This window comes from Nycticebus coucang, chromosome 18 (assembly GCF_027406575.1).
Source record: "Nycticebus coucang isolate mNycCou1 chromosome 18, mNycCou1.pri, whole genome shotgun sequence".
NCBI classification, from domain to species: Eukaryota; Metazoa; Chordata; class Mammalia; order Primates; family Lorisidae; genus Nycticebus; species Nycticebus coucang.
In genome coordinates this window covers 58,264,084-58,278,841 of record NC_069797.1, presented here as the reverse complement: position 1 = coordinate 58,278,841, position 14,758 = coordinate 58,264,084, and the positions used below count along the sequence as shown (strand labels likewise).

The window sequence follows — 14,758 nt, the reverse complement described above, 5'->3', positions numbered from 1 at the left end:
CTATCAAGTTTTGACTACTGATCTACTTAACTCTTTTTTTTTTTTTTCTTTATCTGTTTTTTGGATTTTTTTTTTTTTTTTTTTTTTTGGTGTATCGGGTGGCTGACTTTATTGGCATTTTTGCCAGTAGAACAGAACACTTACATTTGGGAGACTTCCCTCAGACACACTCCTAGAAGGCCTGAGAGGGACAGGATTGGACCCACAAAGTCAGTCTCTCCCCAGTGCCTTTCATGTCTTTCTCAAAGGCTAACCCAACACATCCCCTCCTCCCCCCACATCCCAGCTCCCCAGGGAGATCAGTCCTTTTTCATGGATAGAGTGAACTCAGATGGAATCCACTATAACCGGCCAATTGGAAAGGAGAAGCCTGAGGAACGTTAAGAGAGATAGTTCCACTTATTCTGGTGGCCAAAGATAAGTCTCCGATGTTGGGCTCCATGCTTGTAGAGGTGGCCAGGTCAACCTCCGTCAGGGCCTGGCTCCAGACACGTCGCACCATCTCAAGGCCTCGGGCCTGACGATAGGAGTCCTGGCTCCCCACACACCAGATCATATGCAATAGCCACTGCCTTGCCCTGGGTGGTCCCACCACAGTGACACGGGTCTTGTCTGTGGCTGTAAACCACCTCTACAGTTGAATGAGGGTGTAACTGTGCACCTCAATGGAGCGAAGGTGTGACTCATTGTGACCAAAGATCATCTCCTCCTGATCCTCCTCCATGTGAATTGTTGCTGGATTATGAAAGTTGTCGGGCACGGTCCACCATAGCTTCTTCCCAGGAGCGCTCATTCCCATGTCCACACACTCTGCTACTACCCAACTCAGGAGAAAGGCAAGGGTGAGCAGCTGGCTGAACAAGGACTTGGAAAAAGTCTGGATTTTTTTTTTTTAGACAGGGTCTTACTCTACCTAGAGTGCAGTGGGGTCATCATAACTCACTGCAACCTCAAACTTCTGGGCTCAAAAATCCTCCTGCCTCAGCTTCCTGAGTTGCTGGGACTACGGATGTGTGCCACCAGGCCCAGCTAATTTTTCTATCTTTTGCAGAGAGAGTACCTCACTCTTGCTGGTCTTGAACTTTTGGCCTCAGGTGATCCTCCTGCCTCGGCCTCCCAAAGTGCTAGAATTTTAGGCAAAAGCTACCTTATCCCACCTACCAACTTACTCTGTCTTTTTTTTTTTGAGACAGTCTCACTGTTGTCCTTGGTAAGGTGCTGTGGCATCACAGTTCACAGCAACCTCAAACTCCTGGGCTTGAGCAATCTTCTTGCCCAGCCTCCCAAGTAGCTGGAACTACAGGTGCCTGCCATAACACCCGGCTAGTTTCTCTATTTTTTTTTTTTTTTTAATTAGAGATGGGGTCTTGCTCTTGCTAAGGCTGGTCTCAAGATCCTGAGCTCAAGCAATACATCCACCTTGGCCTCCCAGACTGCTATGATTACAGGTACAAGCCATTGCACCTGGCCAAATATAACCATTTTTTAAAAGACATTTTTTTCTTTCTTTCTTTCTATTCATTTATTTAGACATAGTCTCGCTTTGTGGCCCTCAGTAGAGTGCTGTGGCATCATAGCTCACAGCAACCTCCAACTCTTGGGCTTAGTGATTCTCTTGCCTCAGCCTCCCAAATAGCTGGGACTACAGGCACCTGCCACAATGCCTGGCTTTTTTGGTAGAGATGGGGTTGCTCTCTGGCTCAGGCTGGTCTCGAACCTCTGAGCTCAGGGCAATCCACCCGTTTCGGCCTTCTAGAGTGCTAGGATTATAGGCATGAGGCACCACGCCCTGCCTAAAAGACATTATTTTTAGAGGTGAGAGTCTTACTATGTTGTCCAGGCTGGCCTTGAACTCCTGGCCTCACAACTCAGCCTCCTAAGTAGCTGGGACTGATGGCATATGCCACTGTGCCTAGCTCTTTTACTTGTTTTTGAAATAACCCTGAACTCCCATGTTTCCCATAGGTTTCAGATAAACAATAAAATTCTGTAAGAGCTGGGTGCAGTAGCATGTAGCTGTAGTCTCAGCCAATCAGAAGGCTGAGGCAGGAAGATTGCTTGAAGATAGGAATTTGAGGCTTCAACTGAATGAATAACCAGTGTACTTCAGCTTGGGCAACATAGCAAGATCCCATATCTAAAAGAAATATCTGTGAGAAATAAGTACCCTATTTCCCCAAAAATAAGTCATCCTCCGAAAATAAGACCTACTTACAGGAAAGATAAGACGTCCCCTGAAAATAAGACCTAGCGCATCTTTGGGAGCACACCTTAAAATAAGACAATGTCTTATTTTCGGGGAAACAGGGTATGTATTGGTCTCCACCCCCAAGCAATTAGGTCTCTTTCTGTGCTGTTATGGGCATCTCTGTTTTTGGTATCTATCTTATTTCTCTGTTTTTCACATCTATCATATTGTCATTGTCCTTCTTTGGGCTCTTTATCTCTGGTTTCTCTTCCTGTTTACTCTTCTACTTATATACACCTAAAATTTATTTTTTCTGATTATAAAAGTAGTACATACCCATTATAGACCATTGGGGAAATATAGAAAACACAAAGAAAAACATACATGTAAGACTACTAGCCAGATATAACTCCTATTTTTTTTTTTTTTTTGAGACAGAGTCTCAAGCTGTCGTCCTAGGTAGAGTGCCGTGGCAGCATAGCTCTCAGCAACCTGCAACTGTTGGGCTCAAGCGATCCTTTTGCCTCAGTTTTCCTATTTTTAGTAGAGACAGGATCTTCCTTTTGGTCGTGAGCTCAAGAATCCACCCGTCTTGACTTCCCAGAGTGCTAGGATTATAGGCGTGAGCCACCGTGCTTGGCCCAGATATAACTCCTATTAATACTTTATTGTACTTGTTTCCAGTCTTCTTTCCATCTATATAGATCAATCGATCCTTCTCTGTGTGTGTGTGTGTATATATATATATATATATATATGCACGCATGTGTGCGTGTGTGTGTATATATATATATGAAACAAAAATGAAATGAAATGGTACTGAATGTCTTTTTCACTTGAAAAAGTGCCAATTTACTCTTTAATTTTCAGTTTAACTGTCCTAAAACACAAATTTTACCACATCACTTCCCAGCTTAAGAACCAACACCTGGGCTCGGTGCCTGTAACACAGTGGTTACAGCACCAGCCACATACACCAAGGCTGGCAGGTTTGAATCCGGCCCAGGCCAGCTAAACAATGACAACTGCAACCAAAAAATAGCTGGGCATTTTGGTGGGCACCTATAGTCCCAGCTACTTAGGAGAGTAGGCAAGTGAATTGCTTAAGCCCAAGAGTTTGAGGTTGCTGTGAACTTGATGCCACGGCACTCTACCGAGGGCCACAGTGAGACAGTGAGACTGTCTCAAAAAAAAAAAGAACAAACAAACAGCTCCTATTCAGGCTGCAGCACATCTCTGAGCACTTCTTAGACCCCGGTATAGTGAAAAGAGTGTATTGATTTGGAGCTAGGGGGCCAGAAGTTGAGTTTGTCTTCCACATACCAGCTGTGTGATTTGGACAAGTTACTTAACCTTCCTAAGCCCATTTCCCTATGATGGTATAAACAAAAATCCTCCCTCAAAGGGCCCAGATAATTACTGCATGTGAAAGTACATGATGCAGGGTAACATGCTACACAGATGGTAATGATGCTATGTTCCCCCTCGGGTCAAACTGGAAACCACTTAGGTAGGGACCACTGTGAAGCTTGGTGCTGGGTAATCTGGTCTCTAGTTTTAATAAATGCTTGCTTAATTCATGAACAAATGTCTTCCAGGGCTTAATTCATCCCTCATCATTTATATGTACTGCTTTGAGATTTTCTAAGTTGTGATCTTTCCTTTGGGGTGACCAACTATCCTATTTTTTCCTAGGACAGGAAATGTGGGAATTTCAGGTTTTTTTTTTTTTTGAGACAGAGTCTCACTCTGCTGTTCTAGGCTAGAGTTCCGTGGTGTTGCCTAGCTTACAGCAACCTCGAACTCCTGGGTTCAGGCGATCCTCCTAACTCAGCCTCCCCAGCAGCTGGTACTACAGGGGCTGGCCACAACACCTGGCTAATTTTCCTATTTTTACCCTGTTTCCCCGAAAATAAGACATCCTCCGAAAATAAGACCTACTTACAGGAACGATAAGACGTCCCCTGAAAATGAGACCTAGCGCATCTTTGGGAGCATACCTTAAAATAAGACACTGTCTTATTTTCGGGGAAACAGGGTAGTAGAGATGGGGGTCTTGTTCTTGCTCAGGCTGGTATTGAACTCCTGAGCTCAAAGGATCCTCCTGCCTTGGCCTCCCAGAGTGCTAGGATTACAGGTGTGAGCCACCAGACCCAGCCTGGAAATTTCAGTTTTTAAAACCATATCTGAGGGTGGTGCCTGTGGCTTAAGGAGTAGGGCGCCAGTCCCATATGCCGGAGGTGGCGGGTTCAAACCTAGCCCCGGCCAAAAACCAAAAATAAATAAATAAATAAAACCATATCTGAGGGGACTCTTAGAATTTGGAATATTCAGTGCTAAAATCAGGATAAGTTGGTTACCCTATTGATAATTCATTAATAGATTTGAGGGTTGGAGGTTGAGAACTCACTACCTTTGGCTTGCACCACCAGGGCCACTAATATAATACCAGAGTGAGATGTGAGAAGGTCATTTCCATCTAGGTCTCCTCGAGGTGTTAGACCCTGATGATGGGGCCTGTGGCTTTGCAAGAACTTTAATTTTACCTATTCATGCTGCAGTGATGGCCTTAGTGGATTTAATTAAAACTTAATTAAATGATGAGTTAGTTTATCAGAATACAACTTCAACACATTTCTGTTACATTTCTAGGACAGCCTTTCCTGCTTTAGATACCTGAGAGAGAACTGAAACAGAGCAAGTGTTGGAGGTGGGCATTACTGGAGGGTGTATCTTATGTTGGATTTTAACTAGTTCTAGGGAGATCTAGAATGTTTGTGACTGGTGGAGACCAGAGATAAGGGCTGATCTGCCAACGCTGTCCAGTGTCTATGCTCACCATGTATTCTCCACCTACCACTGTGCTTGCAGCCCCGTAAAACCTCATCTTAAAATACTTCCTGAAGTTACAGTCCCTATGTTTCAGATATGTTTACCCAGCTCTATTTTTGGTTATGTGCTTCCTGCTATAGATCTCCGTCTCGTGCATGTTGGAGAGTCTCTGAGGTCACACCACACTAGAGTGTTCTGGGAATATTACCTTTAAATGGCTAATTTTCTCCTAGTCATTTAGTCACAAAGAAATTCCTGTTCCAGGCTTGAGCATCCTGCCTTCTCTCCAACCTTTCTGTGGCAGCCTTTGTCTCAGTGGGGACAGTTTCTGCTGTGGCTTGCAAGCTCTCACACTGCAGAGACTTTTCACTACCAGTACCACCTGCTGCCCTGATTCCAGAGGCCTCTGAGCTGCCCTCTGGTTGACCCACTTTGGGGTTTGCTGCTGGCCAAGAACAAGGAGCGTCTGCCCTGGTGTGGGGTGATGGGTGATCTGGAAATAGCCTTGAGGGAGGGACCTTGTTCTGAAGTTGGCACTGTTTGTCTGTACTTACGATGCCTGGTGCTCAGCAGTTGACAAAAGGCGGCATCTTTGCTGATCAGTTTCTCCCTCTCAGGGTATTTATCTGTTCCTCTGAGTTGGTGGCAGAATTACTATCCACTCGTAATTTTTACTCTGGACTACCTAGAGCAGTGGTTCTCAAACTTCCTAATGCTGCAAAACTTTAATACCATCCAAAGGCGTTGCAACCCACAGGTTGAGAACTGCTGACTTAGAGGTTTCTTCTTGCCTTGGCCTCCACATGCTATTTAACTGGATTTTGCAAAGAAGGGACCAGGGATTGCTTCTGGCCTAGAGGTAAGCCACCTAGCCCTTTACATGCACCAGCCTCACTGTATTTGCCCACTCATGATACCCACTCAGCACCAGGAACTTATGCAGATGCTCCAAGTGATGGAAGGTAGGTCAGCAGGGGCAGGGCGGTAAAAGGACTGAGGTGGGTACCTGGTGGTGCAGATGTAGGACAGGGAGCTGAGAAGAGACCAGGAGCACACTGGTTTTCTCTGAAATCATCTTCCTCTCTACTGGGAGAATAGGAAGCTGGTTAACACCGACCAGGCTGGCTTTCCGAGTCAGCCCCCTAAGGACCTCGGGAATTGATAGTAGCAGGTTGATTGCTTTGATTGATGGTGACAGGCTTGTGGCCTCCCCGCCAGACTAGGGCCTGGCTGGCTTCTGACTGCCTGTTCTGTGCCCATCAGTCTTTCAAGGGTCCTTTGTTCACAGGGGTCTGGCCTGAATATTGTTCAGTCTATTCACATGCAGAACTTTATTAAAGATATATTTATGGGAGGAAGAGTATATTCTGTGGCCAATAGTGAGCAACTATGATCATCCCCTGGTACCCATGCAGGATTGGTTCCAGGACCCCTATGGATACTGAAATCTGAAGATACATAAGTCCTTTATATAAAATGGTGTAATATTTCCATATTGCTTAAGCACCTCCCCCATATAATACTTTAAATCATAGCCAGATTACCTAATACAAGGTAAATACTATGTGAATAGTTGTTATACTGTATTGGTTTCAGATTTTTTTTAATGTGTGGTTTTTTATATTGTTATTTTTTTTGTGACTCAAGGTCTCACTTTGTCACCCAAGCTGGTATGCAGTGGCATTACAGCTCACTGTAGCCTTTAACTCCCAGGTTCAAGAGTAACTGTGATTATAGGTGCATACCAACACATCTAGATCATTTTTTAATTTATGTTGCCGAGGCTGGTATCAAACTCCTGGCCTGAAGCAATCCTCATCCTTTGACCTCCCAAAGTGCTGGGATTACAGGTGTGAGCTTGTACAGCTGTTTTTCATTGTTTTTCTCCTGATTTGATCATATTTTTTATCTTTTTGATCTGTGGTTGGTTGAATCTGCAGGTGCAGTCACCAAGGATGTAGAGGGCCAACTGTATGCTTTCTAATGTAAAAAGAGGAAGAAAAAAAATCTTCATTTGCCTGATGTTCCACTGTTGATTGGTAAGAGTGGCAGAAACTTTCACCTTTGTGTTGACCTTTACTAGCTCCAATCCTTCTGATCCCACTGGGCCTGATGCTCTGGCTTTAGTTCTGGACATCCTGAAGGCAGGTACAGGTTGCCAATTACCCTTAGCTCTATGAGGGGAGAACTCTGCAGGTGTACTTGAAGCCAGTTGAGGATGACAACCCCGCTCCTATTCCTGCCTTCTCTGCACAAGTATTCAAGGTCTCCACAGCCATAGGCTCATCCAGTGGTTCTGAAAGTCTTCTGAAATGAAACAGTTTTATACCAGCCTAGAAGATATCACAAAAGGCAGGACTATGCAATGGTTAGAAGCACAGATGCCAACTGTGCCATTTATTAGCTGAGTACTTGGTATATTAGCCACTCTTGGCCTATTTCCTCTTTTAGCTGGGTGTAGTGGCACGTGCCTGTAGTTTAGATACTCAGGAGGCTGAGGTGGGAGGATTGCTTGAGCCCAAAAGATTGAGGCTACAGTGGATTGTGCCAGTGCACTCCAGCCTGGGCAATAAAGCAAGAACCTAAAAAAAAAAAAAAAAAAAAGGCGGCGCCTATGGATCAGTGGATTAGGGGGTAGGGTGCCAACCCCATATGCCGAGGGTAACAGGTTCAAACCTAGCCCCGGCCAAACTGCAACAAAAAAATAGCTGGGCGTTGTGGCGGGCGCCTGTAGTCCCAGCTGCTCGGGAGGCTGAGGTAAGAGAATCGCGTAAGCCCAAGAGCTAGAGGTTGCCATGAGCTGTGATGCCACAGCACTCTACCGAGGGTGATAAAGTGAGACTCTGTCTCTATAAAAAAAAAAAAAAAGAAATGGGCTTATCCCAGTGATATATATGCATGTTAACTATCACAATATACCTTTGGGGTATATAAAAGCCTAATGGGGTCCTGATAATCCACTACAGTCTAGGGAGAACCAGTTTTGTCTTTGATCCCAAAGATTTAGGCCCCTATGTATTTACTATTTCCCTGCAGTCTTCCACCAGAAATGGAAGGTACTTGGCTGTTTTATTTTTTTGAGACAGTCTTGCTCTGTCAATCCAGTTAGAGTGCAGTGGGATCACAGCTCACTGCAAGCTCAAACTCCCGGGCTCAAGAGATTTTCTTCCTTCAGCCTCCCAAGTAGCTGAGACTACAGAGGTATGCCACCATATCCGGCTAACTTTTCTCTTTTTCATAGCGATGGGGTCTTGTTCTTGTTCAAGCTGGTGTCAAAAGCCTGACTTCAAGTGATCCTCCCAACTCAGCCTCCCAGAGTGCTAGCAACAATTACTGGTGTGAGTCACCATGCCCAGCCTTGTCCTTTTAAAGAACTAGAGACCACCTAAGAACAGAATTATGGGGCTTCAGCTATGGAACCACTTTTGGCCCTGCTTAGAGTCTAGGTTTTGGATTTGGTCTATTGCCTTACTTCTTAGACTCTAGCCACCTGTAACTAGCAGCTCTCCTGGACTGGCTCTCCAGCACTGCCCTGCCTGCAAGAAGCTTAAGGGCACCTGGTCTGACTACACTGCTTGCCCATGGCCTAGTGGTAGGAATGGTGGCCTCAGGCCTGTGGTTATAATGATCAAGAAGGACACGATGATGTGGGGATGTGAAACTGGTGGAATATTCACTTGACACAGGCGTGGGAGGGAACTAGGACTTAGAGAGGGTCAGACAAAGAACAAAGTAATATCTATGGGCTTTGTTATCCGGGAAAGGAATTCCAAGTGAGTCAAATCCCATCTGTGTTCTCCAAAACCAAGCAGAAGGAAAAGCTAGAGGAGGCTGTTCACTCAGAACTAAAGATGCTGGAAGTTGGGGGAGGACTTTGTCAGAGATATGGGGAAAGAAAGGCATGCCCCCTTCCCTAGTCCCCAAAGGTTTCAAAGAGATCAGTGCCTTGATCTATATCTAATGCTTTATTAAAGATAAATAGTCTCATAAGAGGAGTAGTAAATGTGTACCCAGGGCAATAGAGTGTGTGTGTGAGTATGTGTACAAGAAAGAGATGAATGAGGTCCCTGATCTGTGCTCTGAAGAGGGCAGTCAGTCAGGCAGGGCCAGCTGGTAAGGCAGATGAGGGTCCTTGTCCTGGGTGACTCACTGCTCCTGGGTGCCCCAGGAGATGTAGTCTGGCCGGGTGGCAGCATGGTACTCATCAATGAGCTGCTGTACAATCTCCCTGGATGTGTCCATCTCATCAAAGTTATCTTTGAACATGTCCTCCTTGCGGAATTGCTCCAGGAAGGCCTCCCGCTTCCGCAGTTTGTCATACTGGCGACAGGTCCTCTCAAAGAGCTTACGGTGTGCAAAAAACAGGGGTCAAAAAGAACTTCAAATAACAATATGGCTCAGAAAGCCAGGTAATTGAGGCTAGCTACACCTGCAGCAAAAGAAGCCAGAAGCAGGGGCAGCAGGGATGCAGAGAGGGGAGGCTTATCAGGAAAATGACTAAAGGAAAAAAGATACAAACTGTGAGACTCACCGAGGAGATACTAGTGTGGTTGGCCATCATGAGCCCGCTGACTCGGTGGGCTGAGGGCAGGTAGGGAGACTTCCTCGACAGGGCCACCTGGATGCTGGCTGGGCCCCAGGGGATGAAGTTGGCCAACTTCCGTTCCCGGATCCTCTGCAGGCTCTTGTGGACCTGGGGTGGACACAGGAACAGTGGAGGTAGCCTCTACTCTACCCCTCTGGGTGTAGGGCCTAGAACAAAGGGGCCTCACCCACCTGGGTGGGGTCCACCTCTCCCTGGATGATGTTCAGGATAGCAATGTAGCAATGGTTGGTCTGGCGGTCCCGGCCAGTGGACACCATCACATTCTTGGGCTGTAGCAGCCGCCTCATGACATCCAGGACCGTGGTCTTCCTCACACTGGCCACCTGATAGGAAAGCGTGTCACAGGGGCCAGGCCAGCACTCAGGTCACAGTTCAGAGATTCATGGACAGATAAGACTAGTGAACATGTCCCACATCAGACCTGGGGCAAGATGGTCTCTGTGGCAGGAGCCAGATGCAGAGGGAAGATGGAGAGCAAGTCAGCAAAGAAGTGGCCTGCTTTGTGCCTGTGCCTGACCCTCTGAGGGCCACAAAGGGCAGCTCCCAGGGCAATGGGAAAAAGAGAAAGGCTGGGACAAGGCCTGCTGGGCCCAGGGCCAGCCTGGCCCGGGACACTGAGGGCTGATCTTACTGACTGGTCCGTGGTGAGGGGGGTGTATCCGGTCATGAGGAAGTGGAGCCGTGGGGTGGGGATGAGGGAAGCGATGAGACCAATGAGGTCGTTGTTCATGTAGCCAGGGTAGCGCAGGGTGGTGGTGCTGGCCGACATGATGGTGGACACCTGGGGACAGTAGTGCCATGCCATGGGCCTTAGCCTGGGCAGGACCTCCCTTCCCCAGATGGTCTCACAGCAAGGAGGGTTTCCAGTCTAAAGGAGTGTCGGACTCACCAGCTGATTGATCTGGGAGAAGGATGGGTTCTGGATGTGTAGGCGGTCGGTGGCGATCCGGTTCAGGGCTGTGTTGTCCAGCACCACCTGCAGGGACAGAAGAGGGTGGCAGATTTATAGGGACAGGAAAAATAGGAGCTCTGTTTGACCTAGGCCTTGAAGCTTAATTTCTCTTGAGCCTCATGGCCAGAAAGGCCTACTTAAAAAAACAAAAACAAAAACAAAAACCCCATCCTTGCACAGGCCTAGGGCACAGAAGGGCTGAAATTGGACTTTGTATTTTTTTTTTAATTTTTAATTTTTTTTTTTTTTTTTTTTTTTTTTTTGTAGAGACAGAGTCTCACAGTACCACCCTCGGGTAGAGTGCCATGGCATCACACGGCTCACAGCAACCTCTAACTCTTGGGCTTACGCGATTCTCTTGCCTCAGCCTCCCGAGCAGCTGGGACTACAGGTGCCCGCCACAACACCCGGCTATTTTTCTGTTGCAGTTTGGCCGGGGCTGGGTTTGAACCCGCCACCCTCGGCATACGGGGCCGGCGCCCTACTCACTGAGCCACAGGCGCTGCCCTTAATTTTTAATTTTTTTTGGTACAGACAGAGTCTCACTGTATCGCCCTCGGTAGAGTGCCGTGGCGTCACACAGCTCACAGCAACCTCCAACTTCTGGACTTAGGCGATTCTCTTGCCTCAGCCTCCTGAGTAGCTGGGACTACGGGCGCTAGCCACAACACCTGGCTATTTTTTAGCAGTTTGGCCAGGGCCGGGTTTGAACCCACCACCCCTGGTATATGGGGCCAGCACCCTACCCACTGAGCCACAGGCGCTGCTCAGAAACTACTTTTTAAATGCACAAAAATGATTAAATAGCCAGGGTAACGGGGAGTGGGGAAAGTAGAATCCAGGACTCACCACACAGTCTGCGTTCTGGGTCAGCCTTTTGAGTGTAAGGAGAGAGTTATAGGGCTGGACCACTACGTCACTCATCTCATCCTGGTTGGGAAACACTGAGTATGTCTGCACCAGTTTCTTGGGGTACCTGGTGGATGTTAGGAAAGGAGGATGAGGGCAACAAACTGGAGGCTTGGTGAACATGGGGCTCCCTAACAACCATCTGGAAGTAGGTAAATCTGGATGGGGAAATTGGGGTGGGGTCATGAGATCAGTAGAGAAGGGAAACTTTAGTTTTGGAAATCTGTGACCCTAAAGAGGAAGGTCAAAGAGATATCTCGGATCTGGGATTCCAACTCCAAACCTGGCTACACTACCTGGATCTTCATCCAGGTCCCCTATTCTAGGCTGTGGTTCCCATCACTGAAGAGTATGATCAGACTCTCAGTCATTGTAACTTTACCTTCCTCACTCTAGAAGGGAATAGGACTCTTTCCTGGCCCAGCAAACAGGGAGGTATATGTATCTTCAGAGCCTCCCGGTCACGTAGGAAACCAAGTTGGGAGCTGTGTCTCCTCTTAGTCCTCCAAACACAAATTTACCTGTCATTCAGCCGTTCTAAGAGGTAGGAACCCAGGCCAGAGCCTGTCCCCCCAGCAATGGAGTGACACAGCACAAAGCCCTGCATGGGAAAGGGATAGTCAGTGTCCAGGTATATAGTGGCAGGATTTTAAACTGGACTTTTTAATTCTTTTTTTTTGCATATTTTTTGGCTGGGGCTGGGTTTGAACCCACCACCTCCGGCATATGGGGCCGGTGCCCTACCCCTTTGAGCCATAGGCACCGCCCTAAACTGGACTTTTTAAATGCACGAAAATCCTGTCCTATTTTCCTGAGCCCTTCCTCCCCCTCTAGTCCCCTGACTTATATAGCTTAGGAGACTGTCTTGTTTCCAGCAAGGCTCAATAGCTTCTGTCTAGTGCAGAGAGTGCATAGCTGGGTCTTATACCTATTAGGTGGTTTCTAAAGGATGTTGCCAAGCCTTCCCTATGTTTACTTCTACCGGAATTCCTGGGAAACTCACCTCTAGACTGTCACTACCATCTGCCTCCCGGTCAATGATGTCAAAAATGTCCTCATGGATCTTCTCTCCCTGTACAGACATGGGGAAGGTCAGGGAGGGAAAGGACCATGGGACAAGAACACTGACCCCAGAATGGCTACCCTCAATTCTCCTTATGGCACCTAAAAGTCCTTTTGTGGAGCATACAGGCCTCTTCTGCACTGAGAGGTAGTACATCACAGTGGTTATAAGGAAGCACTCCATACCCAGATGACCCAACCTCATAAATTAGCTCTAGTTCTATTTAGCTGAGTGACTCTGGGTAGATTAGTCTTCTGTGCCTCAGTTTCCTCATTTGTACAATGAAGGTAGCAATATAGGTCCACAGTCCCTTATCTAACATCCTTGGGACCAGTTATGCTTTGGAATTTAAAATATTTCAGATCTGGCTCAGCGCCTATAGCTCAGCAGCTAGGGTGCTGGCCACATACACCAGAGCTGGCAGGTTCGAACCCATCCCAGGCCTGCCAAACAACAATAACTCCAACAACAACTCCAACCAAAACATAGCTGGGCGTTGTGGCAGGTGCATGTAGTCTCCGCTACTTGGGAGGCTGAGGCAAGAGAATTGCTTAAGCCCAGGAGTTTGAGGTTGCTGTGAGCTGTGATGCCACAGCACTCTACCAAGGGCGACATAGTGAGACTCTGTCTCAAAAAAAAAAAAAAATTTCAGATCTCAGAAATGTAATATGGCATATATAATGTATATTAAGTAATACCCCATGGGGGGGTCTGGAGTACAATAATCAAAGACAATATTTCTATAATATAAGGTATCAATAATGACAGTAAGTTGGACAGGAACTATAATAGTCTGCCTTCATTGAGATTTGGTTTTGCTGCTAAAAAAAGCTAAGAAATATCTTTTGGTTTCAGAGCTTTTTGGATTCTAGAAAGGCAAAGGAGAGACTGTGGACCTGCAGTACCTACCTCTAGGGTAGTTGGAAGATTCAAATAAGTCAATACAGTATATATGTAAAGCACTCAGAAGGGCCTGGCACACAGCACTAGCTGGTGTAGCCTCTCAGTATTATATATAGTTAACTCCCCACAGCTATGTCTCTCCCTCCAGTACTCCATGATCTGGTATTATTTCTCTCTGTGAAGTTATAGGGCCTGTCCTAACACAGTGTTGTGGGCTCTGCCAGGGAATCGCAAATAACCTGGGAGAATCCGCTGGCCCAGTTGTTGCCAGCTCCTCCTCCATGCTCTGACAGGTAGATGTTCTCTGGGTTGTAAAGCTTGGCATAGGGGGAGTTGAGGATGGAGTGTATCACCCGGGGCTCCAGGTCCAGCAGCACAGCCCGGGGGATGTAGTGCTCATCGTCTGCCTATTAAGGGAAGTCCAGAAGGGGCCCAATCAGCCAGGACGGGCCAAGTCCGAAGTCCTCCCAACTCTGGCTCCTTCTGGCCCTCCCTCCTCAAGCAAGCAGCCTGGACCCTCTGCCCAGCGGGTTTCCCAGTACCAGGCCACTCCCTTCCCTTCAGGCCCGTGGGCCACAGTTTGCCCTGGCCAAGTCACTGGGAGCACCTGGTAGAAAAAGACGTCCTTGCGGTCAGTGCCCTCGGTGGCGAACTCCTCCACGATGCCCTCGGGGCTGATACCATGCTCAGCGCACAGCTGTTTCCAGAACTCGAACCCAACTGGGGGAGGGGAGAAGGGGAGAAGAAGGATACATGGGTCTGAGCAGGTTCTAGTTAGGAGCGCTTGGGTCCAGGGATGAGAAGTCAAGCTGCAGGACTCGCTTATGTCTGAGGAAAGGGCTGTATGCCAGGGATTGGGCAGGAGAGGGCCCCTCGGGCTTGGGTAACTGGACTCTGGGTCAGAGATGTCCCGCCTTTCCAATAACTACGACTCTGGAAAGGACAGACCGAATCCAGGATCCCACAGTAAGATCCTATTGAGTCTAAGGAACCTAACTAGTGGAGGGGCTGAAGGTTCGCTCACTCTGATTGCCGCACTGGCCCAACTGTAGGGTGATGATTTCTCTCGGCATCGTTCTTCAGGATCAGCGTCGCACCCGCTCCCGCCAGCAACCGGGTTGCTTGCCTGGCCGTCTGAGGAAAGACGTAGGCGCCAAGCAACCTGCACCACCCACCAACCTCCTCTGCTCCAATGACAACTGAGTTTGCCGATGGCACGTCCTTATTCATTTGGCTTCAAGTCACACAGACTACGCGTGCGCACCTACGGATCGCGCTGAGCGCCTTGGCGTGGGGGTGGATGCT

At 47.6% G+C, this 14,758-nt stretch overlaps 1 protein-coding gene and 1 pseudogene across 1 annotated transcript; both read right to left on the bottom strand.

Annotated features, from left to right (window-relative positions):
- Positions 1-281: 281 nt before the first annotated feature.
- LOC128571128 (KH homology domain-containing protein 1-like) lies at positions 282-2,538 on the bottom strand (annotated as a pseudogene).
- Positions 2,539-8,966: 6,428 nt separating this feature from the next.
- On the bottom strand, positions 8,967-14,725 carry TUBG1 (tubulin gamma 1). Its single transcript, XM_053568879.1, has 11 exons — positions 14,478-14,725; positions 14,061-14,173; positions 13,693-13,860; positions 12,491-12,559; positions 12,009-12,088; positions 11,428-11,554; positions 10,516-10,602; positions 10,258-10,407; positions 9,797-9,949; positions 9,552-9,713; positions 8,967-9,364 (listed from the first exon to the last, which is right to left on the bottom strand). Exons 1-11 carry the CDS (start codon positions 14,524-14,526, stop codon positions 9,167-9,169), a joined length of 1,356 nt encoding a protein of 451 aa, XP_053424854.1. The 5' UTR covers positions 14,527-14,725; the 3' UTR covers positions 8,967-9,166.
- Positions 14,726-14,758: the final 33 nt, after the last annotated feature.